The 21,255-nt window shown below is 43.8% G+C and overlaps 1 protein-coding gene across 1 annotated transcript in view; it reads right to left on the reverse strand.

Moving 5' to 3' along the window:
• adcy8 (adenylate cyclase 8 (brain)) overlaps positions 1-17,797 on the reverse strand; it is a 123,658-nt gene extending 105,861 nt beyond the window's left edge. Inside the window, 2 exon segments of the mRNA XM_072363297.1 lie at positions 16,368-17,031; positions 17,033-17,797. Coding sequence (XP_072219398.1) covers positions 16,368-17,031; positions 17,033-17,277 — 909 coding nt within the window. The 5' untranslated portion in view covers positions 17,278-17,797.
• Positions 17,798-21,255: the final 3,458 nt, after the last annotated feature.

Here is a 21,255-nt window from a genome sequence, read left to right on the forward strand (position 1 = left end):
GAACCAGCTGCCAGTTTGGCTTCAGGAAGCAGACACCCTCTCTACCTTTAAGATCAGGCTGAAACTTTCCTTTCTGATAAAGCTTATAGTTAGGGATGGCTCAGGTGAGCCTGAAACATCCCATAGTTCTGCTGCTATAGGCCCAGCCTGCTGGGGGAGCTCCCATGATGCACCTCTCCTCCCTCCATGTACATATGACATCATTGCTGTCATTAGCTTGTGTTTCTCTCTCTCAGCAGGTATCTCTGGCCTGGTGTTACGCTGCTTGTTGTCCCCTCTTTCCTGTCCTCTCAGCCCCAGCTGGTCCAGGCAGATGGACCCTTCCTAGTTCTGGTTCTGGTTCTGATGGAGGTTTCTTCCTATTAAAAGGGAGTTTTTTCCTCCCACAGTCGCCTCGTGCAGCTCAGGATCTGTATGAATATATGTGGATGTTCATGGATTTAATTTGATTGGATTAAGATTTTATTACAAAGAATTTAATTGTATCTTTGAAGTGCCTCAAGATGACATTTGTTGCTAAATAAATTAAGCTTAAATAAAGCTGGAGGGGTGTCGGTCCACCTCCTCGCCACGGCCGACATGCCCTTGAGCAAGGCACCGTACTCCCATGCTCCCCGGGCTATGAATGGCGGCCCACCGCTTCAGTGTACGGCATCTGTCTCCATGAGTGTGTGCTCTGTGCATGTGCATGTGCATGTAGGCCAACCTGGGTGGGTTAAATGTGGAAATTTTGTGTTTTTCCTGTATCTACATGACAATAAATCTGATGCTAATCTTAAAATAGCACTTAATTAAATTAAACTGAATTCAGATTATATTAGAAATTCCAAAGATAGTCCATTAACAACTTTATATATATATATATATACACTCAGAAAACAGTAGTATGGAAGCCGAGGGATGACTGAAGTTTTTATTTAAATTAAACCAAAAGTTCAGTTCACGAAACGATGAGATAAACTTGGAAAACAAAAGATTAAATAACAGAACGAACCAGTCAGAGAAAAACACAGAACAGAGATGATGAAGATAACTAAACTATATAAAATCTACATATATAATATGGGAACTAAGGAGAAAGCAGCTGTGACAGATCGGTATCTAACTGGTTATTCTCCTGCTTTGTTTTGGCTAAAAAAGCTCAAGATGCCTAATTCTCCTGTTTTCAGTCAGGTTGGAAAAGTCACTGAAATAAACTCAGACGGAGGAGCCGCATTACTTTTCGTGGCCAGATTTTCTTCTCCACGGTGGCTGTGCCCCTGAAGTCCACCAGCTGGCAGCTTTTTCCCACCAGCTGGGATCCTCCATATCCTTGTGGAAAGCTCTGCCAAAAGAGCCAAACCTCTTACTTTCATAATTAGCAAATGACTTGGAAGAAGCTTTGAATTATCTAAGAAGTTAACAAGTGCCCCAATTCTCAATCTTAAGGTTCCTTTTTGGAAGTTGGACTCGATATCACGTATTAATTTGTGGCAGAGCGACGAGTTTTTGTGTCTGAAGTCATTTTTGGAAACACCTGGGAGGTCACTGCGCAGAAATGCGACAGGAAAAGCTCAAAAAGCGGCGGCTGATGGCCCTGAGCCTTCATTAAATATTAAGAGAGGCTGAGTGCGGTGTCTGGTAACAGCAAGATTGTCTGAGATAAACCGCATGAAACTGGTGTGATTGAGGAGGAGGGTGACCGAGAGGTGAGGTGGGGGCAGAGATAAAGGATGAAGTCGAGCCTCGGTGCCCTGTGGCCCCCTCTCAAACAGAGACCATGTTTTATCGAGCTGAGTCCGTCTGTTGCCGGGACGATAACCCCGTTTTAAAGGTCTCGCCTGCTTCAGAAGAAAGAAACATGGCTGCCTGTCACTGTTTTGGTATTAAAGGAAGCGGAAACTGAAGCAGAAGTATTGCATCCTTTCCAGGGGGAGCCTCTAAGAATGTGGGAACAAGTCATCAACAAATCATTTTCACCTTAAAGGGGAACTCCGGTATTTTTAAACCTTATTTCTGGCATGAAATACGTTCATCTCCTCATTGAGAACAGTTTGGTGAAAGTCGGCGTCCTTCGGAAGATATTTAGATAACTGGAGATCCATATAACGGAGTGAACGGGGCTTAGAGGATGCAGCCTCTAAATAAGGCATTATCTGTCTTTATTTCACCAATACTTTAAGAAGAATGAATGAATGAACGTGTGCTATAGCTCTGTTAGCTCATAGCTGCTGTTATGTGGCTACTTGCAGCTATAGGAGAGCTAACGGAGGGATTTCTACACAGGCACTCTACTGGGACCACTTCATCCACACGCCCCCCTGCAGCACAGTTTATTCACTCCGTGCTCTGTGCTAACTTCACACAGAGTTTGCTGCTGATAGTTTTGTGCAACATGGCAGGATATTGATCAGATTTTGACAACGTGAACGACGACTTTGAGTAAGATGGACGTTCTTACCGGAGTGAATGAGCTGTGCTGCAGGGGGGCGTGTGGATGAAGTGGTCCCAGTAGAGTGCCTGTGTAGAAATCCCTCCGTTAGCTCTCCTATTAGCTCATAGCTGCTGTGTTGTTGTTATTGGCGGCTATAGGAGAGCTAACGGAGGGATTTCTACACACACCTCTACTAAAATACTCGTTAGTTAAAGCCCTAGATGACATGAAGACTCGGCTGCAGTTCCACTCTCGCTATCCCCTTATGACAGTTTAGGAGTCTTGGCTCAAACCTATGAACATCATTTCAGTGAAAAATATCCAAAAAATGTGAGAGAAACTCTACCTGCATGAAAGGTTTTGACAACAGTTTCCAATGACTAGCTTCTTCCTAAACAACTGTTTTATGGAGGTATATGTGTGTCATTAGTGTAAATGTAAATGTAAACGTAATTTATTTCTACAGCCCTTTACAACAATCCATTTTGGTACCAAAGTGCTTTACAGCAGATAATAAATAAAGAAAAGAATAAGTACAAAACAATAAAATAACAGTAAACGCAATAAAATACAGAAAAATTGAATAAGATAATATAAAAGTGTCACCATACTACTGGGTATTAAAAGCCATCTGAAATAAGTATGTTTTTAGCCCTGATTTAAAGAGGCCCAGGTCAGAAATAAGATGCATCTCGGGGGGGAGCTTATTCCAGAGCCTGGGGGCAGCAGCAGAAAAGGCTCGGTCACCCCAGGGCTTGTATTTTAACCTGAACACTTCCAACAAAAGTGGATTTGTTGACCTCAGAGCTCTGCCAGGGTTACGGACAGTTAAAAGCTGAGATAAATACGATGGGGTGAGGCCGTTAAGAGCTTTAAAAACAAACATTAAAAGTTTAAAATCAGTTCTATAAAGGACAGGAAGCCAGTGAAGGGAGTTAAAAACAGGAGTGATGTGCACACATCTGTTAGTGTTGGTTAAAGACGGGCAGCAGCAGCATTTTGCACCAGTTGAAGGCGACTGAGAGAAGTCTGAGAGACGCCGACATAAAGTCCATTGCAGTAGTCTAACCTTGAACTTATTAGGGCATGGAGGCTTAAAAACATTTTAACTTTGGCCAGGAGACGCAACTGGAAAAAACTAGTCCTGACAACATTGTTAATTTGTTTGTCAAAATGTATAAGTATATGAACTATTACTTCCATTAAAGGCAGGCCTCTGCAGGTAGAGGGCAGAGCTGCTGCTGAAACCTCCTCATGAGCCGCCAGATGAATAACCACTTCAGTTATTAAGCAGCCCAAACACAGCAACCTGCCATCCCTGTGTGGATATTACCTGCTTTTTACTGTCAGATGCAGCTCTAAGAATCCTGCCAGACATGCGTTTTACTCTGTGTTTAACGTGGCCCTTTAATGTGAAGCAGTAGTTCTAGAAAATGTTTCTTCTAAATCTGCAAATGAGGCCACAAAAACAGAGAAAAAACACTTTAAATGTAGGTGACAGATCATCAAATGCAAATGAAGGTGGAGAGACAAAGCAAACGTCTCTGAAAGGACAGAAAAATGGATCTGATTGCGATTTTTCGCAAAGGCAAACAGGGAAAAGCCTTTTAAATGTTGAAAGGCACGAAACATTCTTCTCTCCGGGGTTCCTATTGGAAATGCATGCATGTGTGCTCCATCTGAAACCCACACCAGGTTTTGCCATCCCTCTATCTCCCGGTGCAGCAGGCGCTACAGTAAGCTCAGTTTGACCTTGACAGAGGAAGCAGCGGCAGCTTGAAGAGCAGCTAATCACCGCATCCAAAGCTCTCGCTGTGTGTGAGGAGACATGTGGCTATTAACAGTTTTATAATGCTCTCAGCTTCATGAGAACACTCCCCCAACACCACATGTAATCACTCACAAGCTATGGCGTAACCACGCATTCTTTGGGGGGGTCGTGTCCCCCCCAATATTGAGAAAATACCAACCTGTCCCCCCCAATATACAGAAGAAAATATGTAAAATGCATGTTCTCCTTTTATGAACCCTGTCAAGGGATCGGTCTCTTGTTATGTCTTGTTTATTTTCAACTTATTTCCGTGTGTTACCATGGGAACGTAACGGTTGCGCCGCGGTCGCCGTTGTTGATGCTAACACTCTGGCCAATGAGAGTGACCCAACGGGCGCGCTTGCGTGTGTTACCATGGGAACGTAACGGCTGCGCCGCGGTCTCAGCAGCGGCTCTCCTTATCTTTACGTTGGACTTCTACTTTTGACGGAGCCGCTGCTCAACAGAGCAGATTGTACCAGAACAGGAAATCCGACACAGAATCAACAAAATAAACTTCCGCCCCCTTTCAAAATAAAAAAACTTAAAACAAAAATAACATTAGACTATTAGACTTTTCATTGTTAATGCACATTTTGAGACATTGACACAATAGAAATGAACCTGGACTTAAAAGTCCTCGGCACATTTTTTGTTAAAGGAAAAGTCTGTAATTTGTTACATCATTAGTTGTCCTTATTAAAATATTTCCATAAACATGCTTTGGGTATTTGGTCGTTTTCCATTGGAAGCTGTCCTATTTGCTGCAGTACTACTGGAAGAGCATAACTGTAATTGGTAGGTGTGTTTAAGGTCAGTAAACAGTAAGCAACTAACCAAAACAAAGTGGGGGGGCAGTCACTGTCTCGGAGAAATTACACTATTCCTTTAGATGTGAACTTACATGGTCAATGTAGTCCTCTAAACTATGTTCTAAATGTCCAATTTTTCATCTATAAATAGAGAATTGTAGATAATGCACTCAACAATTTTGTTTTTCTTGGACCCCCCCCAATGTCTAAACCATGGTTACGCCCTTGCTCACAAGCACACACTCCCCTCCACTGAGCAGAACAGCCTCTTCTTTTGCATTGAACAGTTAGGAGGTTAAACGGCTTCTGCATGAAGGCAGCCATCAATACGGCAGCGCCGGAAAGACGGAGAACGGGCAAACGGTGGGTCAGCAGGTGGAGTGTGATCATACTGGTGTGAAGCCTTTAAGGTAGAGTCCTTGTTCGATACTGCAGCCTTCGGCGGGCTGAACTCAAAGGATGTGTGGCCAACAGGAGCCCTGAGAGGCTGTGAAGAGACGGCGGCGGATCGATGGCTATTCTGTCCGTCTGACGGGAAGAATCAGGCTCAGGTGTGAGGAAAGATAAAGGATGTGGAGGGAGGGGAGAAGATAAAAGTCAGGGGCTAAACAAAGACTTAGGAGGTGAGGAAGTGGATAATGTCTCTGATGAACTGACCACAGGTGAGACAAAGCAGGAGGGTTTGAGTTGTTCGTCTCCTCAGACTCAGATTCAGACCGTTCACATCATTAAATGAGCATTTCCTGCTTTGCAATCTAAAGAACTGCATAATTTATTTAGTAATCTGACGCTGAAGATGCAGTAAAACTGGAGGAGAAGCGGTAACCAGCTGAAACCTGACGATTGACGTGTTTTTTATTAAGACATAATGCACAATAATGCATCTTTTCTTCTCTAAATACAGCTTACATCTTACTGTGCAGTAGTATTGATGTTCAACATGATGTAGATACTCTGAACAGCTGATTTGGCCACAGATGGAGCAGATTCCAGAGCCACCCCCCCACAATTTACTTCCAATCTTTTCCCTTTGACTTTACTTTCCCTTCCAAATGCTTCGATTAGAGTGTTAAAAGCACAAGTTTAGAGAAAATTACACACGGTTCAGCATGTGGACGCTGCCCGACGCGACTCTTTCTCCTCTCTATCACAGCTTCTGTCTAATTCACTGATTTATTAGTGTTGCACCTGCTTTATTATGTTCAGACATGATCTGTTTTCATTACCCTCTTCTATTTTTCACTTTTTCCTTTCATGGCGATTTGAATCATAACACTGAATTGTAATAACTGGTATCTATACATTGGTTTTATGTGCTTTTTAAAGCATTTTGAAAGGTGTTGTATGAATAAATGTGGACTAAGCTGAATTGATCAGATGAATTCCTTCTGATAAACATCAGTACTCTCTGTGTCACAGTTTGTTTTTCAGATCACAGTTTATGTTTTAATAGTCTTGTGTTTTCAGGTTATGTTCTTGTCTTGTCACCTGGCTCATTGTTCACAGCTGCACCTCGTTCACTGATCACTCCCACAGTATTTAGTCTCCTGGTTTGCTTTCATTCACTGCAGAATCCTCACTATCCCTTCATGCTTTGCCACATGCTTCTGGTTATGCCTCATAGTCCTTTGTTTATTCACAGTCTTGCCACAGTTAACCATAGTCCTGTCTTGTTTTTTCATAGTCCTGTTCCTAGTTATTTATTCACAGTCATAGTCTTGTTTTCTTTTCATTGTTAAGTATTTTTGATCCGGTTCTGCTGCACTTTGTTTTTGCCTTTGCTCCCTGTGTTTTTGTGGAATAAACCCCTTTGTTGAACTGAAAGAGCTGCTTCTGGGTCCTACCTCTCCATCGAACCCTGACTCTCTGCTGATTGGTGTTTTAATTCAACGTCCCTTTTATTAAACCTGTGGATGTCCACCACAGTTGTTATTTTTTTGCTTCCTAAAGGTTTGTTTACAGTTAGCTCAACTGCTTCTTCTGCTGAACAACGTAGCCTCCACCTGCCACCCACTGGCACCACAACACAGCCTTGTTATTTCATTTCAAACTGTCTCATTTGGCTTTTCAAATAATTGCTTCAGATTTGCTTTGCCAACGAATGGAAACCCAACAAATAAAAAAAGCCTCTCTATGACAAACTGAACGGGGCAACAAGTCGTTTTCTGTTCTGCAAAATTGATCAAATGAAAGCAGAAGAATCTCTTTATGGAACCTGATTTTTGGCACTGTTATCTATTCTTTCTCAGGAAATGTCAAACAACTGATAATAAAAGTTGTTGCAGATCATTTTACTTCAGCTGATGATCCGGCTTTATAAGCAGGGTCAGTAACTGTCACCACATCCAGCTGGAAATCTACATTATGACACAGCCAGATGCACATAAATCATAACAGACGACACCAAAAAGAGGTTGATCTGCTCACAGTTTGCACCTTATCGTGAGCATTTGATGCAATGCACCACTTTTAGTTTTTGGTTCTATGAAATCGTACAAACCTGAGCTTCCTCTTGAAATAAAACTCTCCCTTCCTGCTTCTCTGGCCTCTCTGTAGACCAGGGATGTCAAACTCCGGTCCTCGAGGGCCGCTGTCCTGCAGGTTTTAGATGTTTCACTGCTTCAACACACCTGATTCAGATCGATGCATCATTAGCAGGCTTATGCAGAATTTAACAATCTTTCAAAGAGATCCATTTCATCTGAACCAGGTGCGTTGAAGCAGGGAAACATCTAAAACCTGCAGGACAGCAGCCCTCCAGGACCGGAGTTTGACATCCCTGCTGTAGACGATATTTGTCCCGTAACATCTTCACCATTCTTAAGCAAACAAAATTATCGAGGGCAGATTAGCGCCGCTTGAGTTCAGGATGATTCGATTTGTCTTCCTAACCCCTGGAGTGCAGCATGAGCCGCCCTAATCCTGCTTCCTCCGCCGCTGTGTCCAGCCGTCGTCAGTTTAAGTCTGAGGCTGATCTCAGAGCAAATTTCAGATCGAGTTATACCAACACTGAGTGATAAAATAATCCCTTCCTCCCGCAGACATTCCAGCAAGCTAATACTTTCAGTAATGACACAAGCAAAGACTTATCTCAGCACGAGGAGATGCTAATTAATACCAAGCACTCCTACAGATCATATAAAACATGCAGGGATCCGTCAGCACCAAATACTGTAAAACTAAAACATATTCAGACTACCCAAGTGTACTTGGATGTTAGCAAAAACACCTTTTAGCGAATGTTAACCATCAGTTTGATCAAAGTTTATCTCATTTACATTTTTTTGCTACTTTTGCTTCCATCCAAACCTGCAATGAACACAGATTTGTTTTATTATGTCACACAAAACGTTGAGTCCATCACAAACTTCCTGCAGTCCAGCATCATTACCTCCTTAAATAGGTTGTCTGGACCGACTGGAGGCCCGATATTCACCACTTAACTATGCACCTGACCTTGATGAGCATAGCTTCAGCTATTCATTTTGACCGAAGCCACTTTCTCAGTGAATAAAATCCCCACTAAGACACAAGATAAGTCGAAATATGTGCGTTATTTAAAGGCTCACATGTCAAATCCTCGGATGCTGTTGAAAGGACCTCAGAAAGTTTAAAGTGGACCCTGAGTTAGACCACCTCGTCAAATGAAATCCAGCTTAAAGGCCTTGTTCTGTGAAGCAGAGCAAACATTTAAAGGGTATATAGAGAGAGAATTTACACATAATCCAAGCTAAATGCAGCTCCAGATGAAGCCAAAGCCAGCAGGCAAACTTGTAAAAATGTGTTCAACATCATCTCATCATTTCAGGAGCTTTCGGTGCGTCATTCGTTAGTATTTTTAACTCCTAATAACATGGCGCATTATGTTGTGAAATACATGGAAGGTTGTCAGACACGCAGCGTCTGCTCCATCAACACATGAGTATATCTGAGAAAATATCTCATTCAACGAGCCGTTCAGATTCAAAGTGGATATTAAGCCTCCGCATCTTCATCTTATTCCTTTTACTGTGCGTCAGAGAGAAGTTTAAAGTCATTTGCTCTCAACAACAACTTCTCTTCAGCACATATAGTGTCCTTTAAATCACTATAACACTAAGTGTGGTGTGTCTGCTTTAAACAGCCTGAGCCAGGGATAAAAAGGGATAAAATCAGCTTTCTATGGCCAAACTGCAGGCAAGAAAACGTGCAGATGTGGCGCACTGGAACAGTGATTTCGTGTGTGTTATGATTGGAGATGGAGATGGTTTGCTTTGTATGTGTTGCAGTTAATTCATATGCATGTTATTGTTTCAGGGTTGAATTTCTGCGTATGTTGAGGATTGGCAGTGTTTGTGCTGATCCTTTGGAGGGGGGTACTGTCTCTTTAAGAGGACGAGTAAAGTGGGCTGGTGTGAACTCATGCTAAAAAAAATTGATGCTTGTGTTGAACCGTGGACCGTTTTGATGGATTAAAAAAGTTGCAAAAACGAAGATGGATGTGGTTTTTGGCTGTTCATTTTGAGGGTGCAACACAGACACTTCAGCGTATGGCAGTCTGAGCTGAGGCTGCTGTGTTTGCCTGTGTGAGCTTGCAGTCTCTCTCATATGGTGAAAATGTGCCTCAAAGAGTATTTTGTGTCTCGATTCACATTTGCATGAAAGCTCAACGCCGTAGGATGGATCTCCTCATCTCAGACTCTACTTTGCTGTGCTGCTGAACCGATAAACTTCAGACGTCTTAGCAACACCTCAGGAAAACAACATTCACTCCTTCACTGTTTATATTAATGTTTATATGCATTTAGCAGACGCTTTGAAGCTATAACATTACAGCTAACTGTTAGCTGCTAACATCAAAGCTAACTATAAGCTACATAGAAGGAACCCAGGAGTCCGACTCTGTCAGAGGGGACAGAGTAGAGATAGGGTGCAGGCATAGAAGGAAGTGCAGAAAGATAAAGTGCAGAGATAGAGGGGGGAGGGAAGTACAAGGTAAGTGCTGGGATAGGAGATGCTCTCTGAAGAGCTGGGTTTTCAGGAGCTTCTTGAAGATAGACAGGGACGCCCCTGTTCTGGTAGCGCTCGGTAGGTCATTCCACCATCGTGGGACGACACATGAACAGAGTTTGGATTGTCTTAGGCGTGGTGTAGGAGCTGCTAGACGACAATCCTGGGACCAACGGAGGGACCCAGTTGGGACAGAAGCCTTTGCAAGAGCCTTCAAGTAGATGGAGCCGTTCCATTAAGCTCTTTGTAGCTAACATCAGGGACTTGAATCTGATGCAGGCGGCTAAGGGCAGCCAGAGGAGCTCAATGAACAGAGGGGGGGCGTGTTCTTTTAGGCTGATCCAAGACCAGACGCACCGCCGCGTTCTGGACCATCTGCAGAGGTTTCACAGCACAGGCTGGAAACCAGTTAGGAAACCAGTTAGGAGAGCAGTTAGGAAACCAGTTAGGAGACCAGTTAGGAGACCAGTTAGGAGACCAGTTAGGAGACCAGTTAGGAAACCAGTTAGGAGACCAGTTAGGAAACCAGTTAGGAAACCAGTTAGGAGACCAGTTAGGAGACCAGTTAGGAACCCAGTTAGGAGACCAGTTAGGAGACCAGTTAGGAAACCAGTTAGGAGACCAGTTAGGAGACCAGTTAGGAGACCAGTTAGGAAACCAGTTAGGAGACCAGTTAGGAGACCAGTTAGGAGACCAGTTAGGAAACCAGTTAGGAGACCAGTTAGGAGACCAGTTAGGAGAGCGTTGCAGGAGTCAAGGTGGGAGATGACCATGGCCTGCACCAGGAGCTGGGGGGCATGTTGGGTCAGGTATGGTCTGATCTTTCTTATGTTTAGTAATGCAAAGCGTCATGAACGAGCAACCGAGGTAACGTGATCTCTGAAGGTTAGTTGGTCATCGATCATAACACCCAAGTTTCAGCCACCTTTGATGGAGCAAGAGATTCAGTTTGGATGCAGATCCTGTGGTTGGTTTGGCAGGGAAGACGAGCAGCTCAGTTTTAGGGAGGTTAAATACGTAAAACATGTGTGGATGTAACAGTATTTATCTGCTATGAAACCATTTCAGAATGTATCGCTCAGTTTTACTCTGATTAGAAACTTCATGAAGTTTTATACAATTTGTCGTCTTTAAAATCCAGTCGCTATAAATGCTGTAAACATAGAGATATTAATTCAAATAAAATAAAATGAAGTATTAACCTGGAAAAACAAACATTCAGTTTTATTGTTAAATAAGCTGAGTTATCAGTGGTTGTGTTGCTTCATATTATTAACAACCAGTCAATTAAATATGAAGAGAAAATCAACCCAAAGACCCAGAAATTTAACAAAGACAGGCTGGAACTGGAGAGTAAAGAAAGCTTCCATGAAATCCTTTGTGGGGTAAATTCAGAGCTCCGGTGACTTCACCAGTCTTTGTTAGGTGGACAGAAGGACCATTTTCTTTAATTTTCCAAGAGAACCAGTCGGTCGAGAGCTGGTGGTTTAACATGTGCTCATCTCTTATCTCAAATATGTTTGTTGTTTATGTGTTTATGTATTTAGCAGACGCTTTTATCCAAAGCGACTTACATTGGTAAGTCTACACTATCCAGTCCCTGGATAGGTAAAATAAATATAACTCAGCAGGTTGTGTAGCTTTGTGATTTAAACCTGAAGTTGCACCAAGCCACAACTCCTGGGTCCAGGATTTTACGGTCAGTCCCTTAAAAAACAGGGACTGACCCTTCAGGTGCCGTCACTTTGTGCGTTTGTGATCAGATCTTCATCATGACCTCACTTCTGTCCTTATAAAAGCCGTAACGTTTCCTCTCAGCTTGCACGAAAGCTTCAGCTCCTGCTCTCTAAGAACTCTGGAAGCTCTTCTGCAAACTTAAAACAATCAATTAAGAATTATTCCTGATTAGTTCTGGTAAACGGTGGTCGTTAATGTTGTTGAAACAGCTTGTGTAAAGTCTAACGAGTCAGGACCATTTATATCAACAACGTATTAATGGTAATTAAATGTGGGATGGCCTTAATCGCTGTTGAATATCAGCAGTTATGAAGCTGCTGCAAAGCAAAGTGTTGGCCTCTGAATCCAGCTAACAGTAGCCACTTTAAAGCTCTCAACCTCAGACCTTTCCTCAGAAAAGCTAGCTGGTTCAGTGACTGCAGGCACAGTGATGCAGATGCAGCTGAACCACACGAGGGAAAGCTGGGAAACCCCCCCTGAGCTACACAACAAGAGCCACAGAGCACAGCACTCAGTCAGCTGCATCACTTCCACAGCCATCGATACGGTAACACAGAGGGACAGTCAGCAGCCTCCACTGAGACTTCAAAGCAGAGCATGACATGATTCAGCATGACAGCAGCGAGAGGACGAGGCTCCGCAGTCTCAGATCGGGCCACAGTGAGCATGCTCAGTCGGTTTCTACAGCACTAACTGTGGGCGGCAACATGTAAGGTTTCCAGAGTATTTTTGGGATTTCAGTGGATGTCTCTGAGCTCCGTGAGTCTGAGGAGCGTCAACAGATGAAAATAAGTCAAGAAGTCATGTGACTCGGCTCATGTGACGGGTTTAACGCGAGGTGACACAGATTGCCTGTTTGTGACGCTCCGAAATAAAAGACCGACGTCTGTAACCACCTCAGCTCTTCTGTGTCAGGGACTGTGGCGAGGTAGGACCCAGATGCAGCTCTTTGGATTAAAAAAAGGGTTTATTTCCAAAAAAAACAGGGAGCAAAAGGCAAGAAGAAGAAGCCGGATTCAAAAATACTTAAACGATGACAAAACAAAACAAGACTATGATTAAATAACTATGAACAGGACTGTGATAACAAGACTAAGACTATGGCTATGAGGCAGGAAACCAGCCTTATCTTCAGTGACTGAGGCATGAGGGGATGGTGAAGGTGAGGATTCTGCAGTGAATGAAAGGAAACCAGGAGACCAAATACTGTGGGAGTGATGCAGCTGTGAATGAAGCAGGTGAAACTAGGAGGGAAAAACATGACTATTAAAACATAAACTGTGACATTCTGTCTCTAAAGCACATGTGTCAAACTCCGGTCCTGGAGGGCCGCTGTCCTGCAGGTTTTAGACGTTTCCCTGCTTCAACGCACCTGATTCAGATTAAATGGATCTCTTTGAAAGAAAAGTTCTGCACAAGTCTGCTAATGATGCATTGATCTGATTCAGGTGCGTTGAAGCAGGGAAACGTCTAAAACCTGCAGGACAGAGTTTGACATCCCTGATATAAAGAGTCAATACAGTCCAAGCGACTGTCTTAGACTCATCAGGCTTTCTGCCTGCAACTATTTAGTCACACTTATGGAGGCAAATGTCTCCCCAACAGGATGCAACGCCAACAGAGAAGTGAAATGTTCCATTTTATCTGTAATACGGTTAGTTTTTTATCATTTTTTAAAGGATCTGAATGTGCAACATAAGGCCCGTTGTTCTTATATCACAGTGTCAGCCGCTGCATGTTAGCAGAGAACTTCCTGAAATGGTGTGAAATGGCCTAAAACTGACCGAACATTTCTACCTGAGGAGAACTTATTTCCATGTCAGGATGAAACAGAGCGGAGCTGTTAACTGAGGCTTCATCTGTGAGATCTGTGGGTTTCTGATGAATAATTTCCTGTTAGTCGTTACACAGAGCACTAAAGCAAGTTTTGTTACAGCATGTTTCAATAAATACTGTTAAAATATGAACAATATGCACAAAAATACTTCAAAAAACATATCAAAACAGCTGCAAAATGACTTTAACCCAATATGTTGATGAGAAAACTGAAATTAGAAGCATAGTTATCGCATCCAAACCTCTTTCTGTGCAGGCTGTCATCTATCAGTTCAGGTCCAACCCGCTCTTACAGCATAACATGTCATGAAAACTATGGATTTGTGTCCACAGCCACGGTTACGGCTGTTTCATGTGGTATTGATCCAAAAATAATGACTTAAGGAGACATAATTTCACAGCATTTCGTCATACAAAGACAACAAAGTCCACTTTTAGAAGGAGGAGGAGAGTTCAGCTCCTGTCTGAACCACTGAGGCTTTAAAGTAACTTCAGCTCTGAAATGTCACTTTAGATTCAGTTGCTGTTTTAAAGTGTTTGGATTATTTATATTATTACTTATATAGTTTTGGATTAGGAGAACATTTCGGCTCTCTTTGTGACAGATAACATACAAACTGAAGCTGTGCTGCAAAGCAGGAGAGAACATACAAAATGTGTGTCTATTAGCATGAATACAAAGTTTTCAGCTTCATGATTATTCCCCATTTTGGCATGAAACTACAGTATATGTGCATGTGCTAACAGGAGGATTTGGTCAACGATACGAAGCAGGATGGGGACACTTCTGTGCAGGCTGTCTTCCACCTGTGCTGGTTTCTGAGTACTCTCCCTGTCGCTTGGCCCTCAGCCAACAGTGAACGAAAACAGGAAGACGATTCATGAACATTCAGAGCACAACAATAGCAAATTTTCCAGAGAATCAACAGTTGATCTCATCCTGCAGAAGGCAGGAACCCAGTCTTTCAGCTTTGGCTGTTTATGTGGCTGAGCTACTGCAGAGAGAGAAACACAAGGCATTGTATGTGCTACTCTCAGCATGGCCGAGCATCTGTGGAGAAGATTCTGTGGAGACAGATGCAGCGGATGGACTTTCAGCCTGACAACAGCATTTCCAAGGCAGGAATCTGGTAATTTGGTCTGCAGAAGAGGCTGAAACCAAACAGAATTCAACACAGCCTCCCATAATGTTAAGAATGAGCTGCCATTAACTGAATCCATGGGTCACTGAGAGTTGTTAAAACCTGAGACATGGTGTGCACACGGTTCGTTGTGGATTCAATGAACAAAGAGAAAGGAGTCATAGTTCTGTCTTTGACGGTTAAAAAGTGATCAGCTGGTCTGAAATCATGTGTCAGTGCTTGTTCCAAAAGTCAGAGAAAGACATGCACTTTAGGATGGACCCTTTGGAGCCGTCTGCATCAGTCCAACAACGATTTGTGGTTGACTTTATAAGTTTGTTTGGGATCAAATAAGGAAAACGTACTGATATCCAAGATTAAAGCCGTCCTGTAAAATTATGAGTCCGATTTATTTTGTTGACATGAGAAAGAAAGAAAGAAAGAAAAAAAAAGAGAGAAAGAAAGATAGAAAGAAAGAAAGAAAAAAGAAGAAAGAAAGAAAGAAAGAAAAAAGAAAGAGAGAGAGAGAAAGAAAGAAAGAAATAAGAAAGAAAGAAAGACAAGAAAGAAAAAAGAAAGAAAGAAAGAAAAAAGAAAGAAAGAAAGAAAGGGAGAGAGAAAGAAAGAAAAAAGAAAGAAAGAAAGAAAGAAAGAGAGAGAGAAAGAAAGAAAAAAGAGAAGAAGAAAGAAAAAAGAGAGAAAGAAAGAAAGAAAGACAAGAAAGAAAGAAAGAAAAAAGAAAGAAAGAAAGAAAGAAAGAAAGAAAGAAAGAAAGAAAGAAAGAAAGAAAGAAAGAAAGAAAGAAAGAAAGAAAGAAAGAAAGAAAGAAAGAAAGAAAGAAAGAAAAAGAAAGAAAGAAAGAGAAAGAAAGAAAGAGAAGTTATGATATTCGCCATTAGGGGGCGCTAAACCTGATATATTTCAGGACCTCCTCTGTGGTGATGGACAGCTCCTGGTGCTGAAAGCTCGGCTGCCGACACAAAGAAACTGCCACATTTCATTAAGATAACCAGCTATAAACAAACCAGCGTTGCTAACGGAGCCCCGACAGACGCACAGCTTTAAGTTTTCATTCCCAGAGCGATCAGACATGTGGACAAAAACATGCGCATGCTCCCAAGTGCACGTTCAAACCAAAACAGCATCACCCTGCTGCCTCACATCCAACTAAAGATGCCACTTTTCTGCTGGAGGATGGAGGGAGGGAGGCAGAGATGAAGAGATCAAGGGAAGGAGAAGTTGTAAAGACAAAGGATTAGAGGAACATATAGAAAGATGAGGGAGAGCAGATGGGGGATGAGAGGAGGATTGGGGGATGAAGATGTGATGGGGAGATCAAAGAAGGAGAAGGAGGGTGCAGACAGTGGAGCCGGATGAAAAAGGTGGTGAAAGATTAAGTCGAGGGAGAGCTGCTGGAGGTGGAGGCGACTGGAGATTGTAATGAAAAAGGGGGGAATAGGGAGGAAATAGTGGAGGAAAATGAAAAATATGAGAAGATGAGAGTAAAAGAGCAACAACAAGGGATGAGAGGAAAGAAAGAGATGAAAGAGAGGAAGAAAAACACAAAGAAAAGAGAAAGTAGATTAAGATTAGAGGATGTAAACAGAGGAGGGAGCCAAGGGATGCCAGGAGAGGAGATGGTGGTTTACCTGGTTGGTGGAGAGCTGCGCGTTCTTGGTGATGAGCAGCTGGACCAGGATGTGGAGCCCCGAGGTGAGCAGGCCGGCCAGGATGGCCCAGGTGAGCGGCAGCGGCAGCATGCTGTAGGTGGCGAACAGGGTGAAGAGAACGTATCCCACCCCGTCCCCCAGCAGCCCGTAGCCCAGCCCCGCAGCCAGGATCTGCGTGGCCATGGCCACCCAGGTCACCACGCCGCTGTACTGCAGGTAACTGTGCGACGTGGTGTCCTTCCGCACCACCACTAAGGCACAAATAACGACTTCGATGCCCGTGAAGAAGCCCAGGAGCGTCCCCTTGATGGGGTCCATGGGGGAGGAGGCCAGGGTGAGGTGCAGCACCAGCAGGGTGAGCTTGGTCACCACGTCCAGAATGTTCATCACCACCACCGACTTACGCCTCTGGCCCAGAAAGTAACGCTGGTACAGCCGCTCCAGGTCACGGGACTTGAAGGCGTTCCGCAGGGTGGGGAAGATGACGCCCCGGTACGTGTACCCCCAGTTCAGGAAAAAGTCGGAATTGCTCGGCGCGCAGTCGATCTGCAAGAAGCCCAAGTCGCTGCTGGCGCGCTCCGGGAACACTTTCGTCCCGCCGTTGTTGTGCCGGTCTCCGACCGACGTCCGCCCCGCAGACTGCTTCCGCGCGTCCTGGCTCGGGTCGTAGGGCTCGTCCGGCCCGATGCCTTTCACCCCTCCCCCGCCCCCCCCCGCCCTGCTCGTGAATGAACCGCTGCTCGGTGATGTGCCGCACCGCGTTCTGCCACAGCAGCCGCTTGGGTCGCGCGCTGCCGCTGCTGTTGCTGTTGTTGCTGCTGCTCGGGGTCTTGTTGATGGTGTAGAGCTCCTCGCTCGCGCTGGAGCAGCGCACCTCGGACAGCTCCATCGCCGCCGCCGCCGCTTGTTGCTGATGCTGTTTCGGTTTTCCTATCTGATCGTTTGTGTTGGGTTATTTTCCCTCCCCTCACGGCCGTCAGTTAGATCAGCGATTTTGGGGAGACGACGTCCTCTTATGCGCATCGAACCGGGGGCGCGTGCTTTTCTCTCGGGTTGCAGCGAGAACGGCACGGTGTAAACTGCTGTTGGGGGTCATTGTCAGCACATAAATCCTACCGGAGAGGAAAAGCATATCCCAGATCGAGCCTCATAAGCAACGCCACCAAACAAGCAACGTACTCCGCGCGGAAGGCTGAAAATCACCGGGTCGCGTGTCCAAGCAGCAGCCCGAGGCACCGCGCGCCAACGATCGGGACCATCAGGGTGTTGCGGCGTCACACAAAGCGAAGATCCGTGGAAAACAAGGCGGAGGCTGGGCTCCCACTCAGCTGGATCTTTAATAGAACTTCAGTAATGGTTCGTGCGTCGTTGGCACAGCTGGATCCGGTTACTTTGCCATTCTTCTCCAATTTACGCGAGCAGATGTCGAGCAAAAAAAAAAAAAAGAAAAAGCAAAAACAGTAGAAACACGTTGAGCTAATTCCAGTCTTCCGTAACGTTCAGAGAAGAAGCCACAAGAAAGCAAAGCAATCCGGAGAGGTCATCGGCAGAGAAAAGGCCAAACGGAAAGAGTGAAATTCAGAAAATCCCCAAAAGAAAAACAAAGTAGTCTCGAGCGAGAGAAAATTCAGATTTGCCAACTTGTTGTTGCGCGTGAGGCTCTGCATACAGGATGAACATCAGAGAGCCCCGCGGCACCGATCAGCCCTCCTCGTGCCTCGCCATCGACGCGGGGATGCAACACCTGTTTGGCACGCACAGCCGTCACAGTCCTACTGGATTTGCTCTTTGAGGAGACCGCGCGAGGCAGCCGCGCACGTCTCCATCCAGTAAATAATGTCCGATATGTCCCCGTGCTGCGCGCGAGGATGAGAGCGGAGCCTCCTTCCTCCTCCTCCTCCTCCAGTTCCTCCTCCTCCGGTGAGCCGTCCTCCCGGTTTTCCCTCTCTTTCTTCTTCGCTTCCTCGGTGTTTGGAAGGGCGTGCGGCAGCTACACCCGCGCGGAGTAGATTTGAAGAGTGAGATGCTGGTCAGCGAGAGGCACGGCGGCGCGAGCGAGTCAGCTGCACTCCCGTTTGACGTCACCTCGGTGTGCGTGTGTGTGTTCCCTCTCTCCCCTTCTTAACCGTCTGTCTCATCCCACGCTCTTCCTCTTCTTCTAATCCCTTTGTTTTACAGTTTCTCCTTTAAAACTCGCTTCTTATTCTCTTTTTTTCAGTCCTTCTTCCATAAATCTAAAGTGAATATCTGGTCTGAGCTCCTTTATTCTCCAACACAGCCTGAACCCTCTGAGACAAGCTTTCTGTCATTTCTTTAAGGAGTCTTCAGGAATAGTTCTCCAGGCTTCTTGAAGGACATCCCAAAGCTCTTCTTTGGATGTGGGCTGCCTTTTGTTCCGTTCTCTGTCAGATGATCCCACACTGCTTCAATAATGTTGAGGTCCGGGCTCTGGGGAGGATTCATCCCTCCATAAGACCTGTTGCCACTGATTTTCAGTCCACTTCTTGTGTCATTTGGCACAGCTCAGCCTTTTCTCCCTGTTTCCCTTCCTTAAGAACGGCTTCTTGACAGCCACCCTTCCATGGAGACCATTTCTGATGAGGCTTGGGCCAACAGTAGATGGATCAGCTGAAGGTCCAGATGCATCTCTCAGGTCCTGTCAGGTCACAGCTGGATTTTTTCCTCTTTCTTAAGGACATCACTTTCAGATCCTGTTCATCTGCTGCAGATAGTTTTTTAGGCCTGACACTTCTTCTTTTGTCCTCCACTTGTCCAGTTTCCTCAAATGTTTTAAGGACACACTGCACACCATGCTGAGATATGCCAAGTTTTCAGCTAATAGCTCTTTGGGAATCACCTTGTTGCTGCAGAAATCCTATTCTCTGTCTGTCAAACTGTGTTTTCTTTGCTGTTTTTCATAGATGCAGCTAAAGAAATGGGAACAAATGATGTGTCTTTGTGACAGGCTGTTGGTAACAAAGAGCCTAAAGATCCAGTTTAAAACAGCTTCTTTGCTAAGTTGTCTGTTCTGTGTCGACACAACACTGGTTCATCCCTTGAGTTAGGAGCCTTTTTTCTGCCTGAATGATGTCCAAATAGGGATCCAACAGTTTACTGCTTTCATTTACTGCAGGATTGTTCAAATCGTGTTGCCTCATCCTAAGAAACAGGGCAGCACTTTCTCACCAGAAAAATATAAAACATAATCTTCTTGGCTTTTGTTTTGTGCTGGATAGCTTTACAGAAATGACAACCAATACTCAAGAGTTTTTCAAACCCTCCAGATGTGTTTTTAACATGTAAACATAACGTAAAGTACTTTTAACTCACAGCTGTAGCCATTAGCAGGTCGAGGCAAAGCAGAAAAGCAAATGACTGATAAAAAGGTTGTGAAGGACTAGATTTGAGCTTAGATTTAGGCTGCAAAACAAAATGTTGGTACTTTTTAGCCTCTTTCCTGAAGTGGCTAAAAATCTGATGTACATATTCGGCGATTTGTCATGTAAAAGAACAATGAAAGTGAAAAACAGCTGTTGTACAGAAATGCATGACTCAGCATCACCTCCTCTCCAGCCTCTTCATCAGGACCTCGTCACTAAATCTAAAAAAATCCCATTTGCAGCCTTTTGTTGTCACATGTTGGGTCCGTTCTGGTGGTGCTGAGGAGCTGAGAGATGCCAGGAGCTTTGATGTAATGGCTGCAGAATGAGAATAAGTCTGTCTGAGAATGACTGAAGCCAAATGTGAAGGCTGCTCCTTATCGATGCTCCAGGCTAACCCCTTTATTTTGCATCATGTTCCAGCTGTAAGGCGATTACGGTCCGTCCTTACAGTCCAGATCCTATCATCTCTGTGTGTTTATGACAAAAATCCTGAATTTCTTCCATCTAATGATCAAATCTGAGCATTTGGTCCCACGTTTGTCCCATTTATGAAGTTCCATTGGATCAATCTGGTCTTTATTTCCGCCTCACACCAGTGATTAAGAGCATTGTAATAAACTTTATATTTGTTGTGTCCCTCTGTTGATTTTATTTGAACAAGATTTATTGAATACGATATAATTAAATGCAATTTATGCATATTTGCATTTGAAAACATTTAATTTGGGTGAATTAATTACAGTTAACCACAGAATCATATTATTAAGGTTCTTCATGGCAATTTATCGGTCAGTTTCGCTTAAATACCCCAAATTACCCCCCAGACCAGCATTGCTCCTATAAAAGGCAACTAAAAATGTTATTTGAACAAGATTTATTGAATACAATATAATTAAATGCAACTTTCTTAAAAGAGGAAGGCTTATAAAGTATTTGTATGGAGCATATTTGCATAAAATAATTCCAGTTAACCACAGAATCATATTATTAAGGTTCTTCATGGCAATTTATCGGTCAGTTTCGCTTAAATACCCCAAATTACCCCCCAGACCAGCATTGCTCCTATAAAAGGCAACTAAAATTTTTATTTGAACAAGATTTATTGAATACGATATAATTAAATGCAACTTTCTTAAAAGAGGAAGACTTATAAAGTATTTGTATGGAGCATATTTGCGTAAATTAATTCCAGTTAACTACAGAATCATATTATTAAGGTTCTTCATGGCAATTTATTGGTCAGTTTCGCTTAAATACCCCAAATTACCCCCCAGACCAGCATTGCTCCTATAAAAGGCAACTAAAAATGTTATTTGAACAAGATTTATTGAATACGATATAATTAAATGCAACTTTCTTAATACAGAATCATATTATTAAGGTTCTTCATGGCAATTTATTGGTCAGTTTCGCTTAAATACCCCAAATTACCCCCCAGACCAGCATTGCTCCTATAAAAGGCAACTAAAATTTTTATTTGAACA

The sequence above is a fragment of the Leuresthes tenuis genome, unplaced genomic scaffold (assembly GCF_036924035.1).
Source record: "Leuresthes tenuis unplaced genomic scaffold, fLeuTen1.0.hap1 SCAF_14, whole genome shotgun sequence".
Taxonomy (NCBI): domain Eukaryota; kingdom Metazoa; phylum Chordata; class Actinopteri; order Atheriniformes; family Atherinopsidae; genus Leuresthes; species Leuresthes tenuis.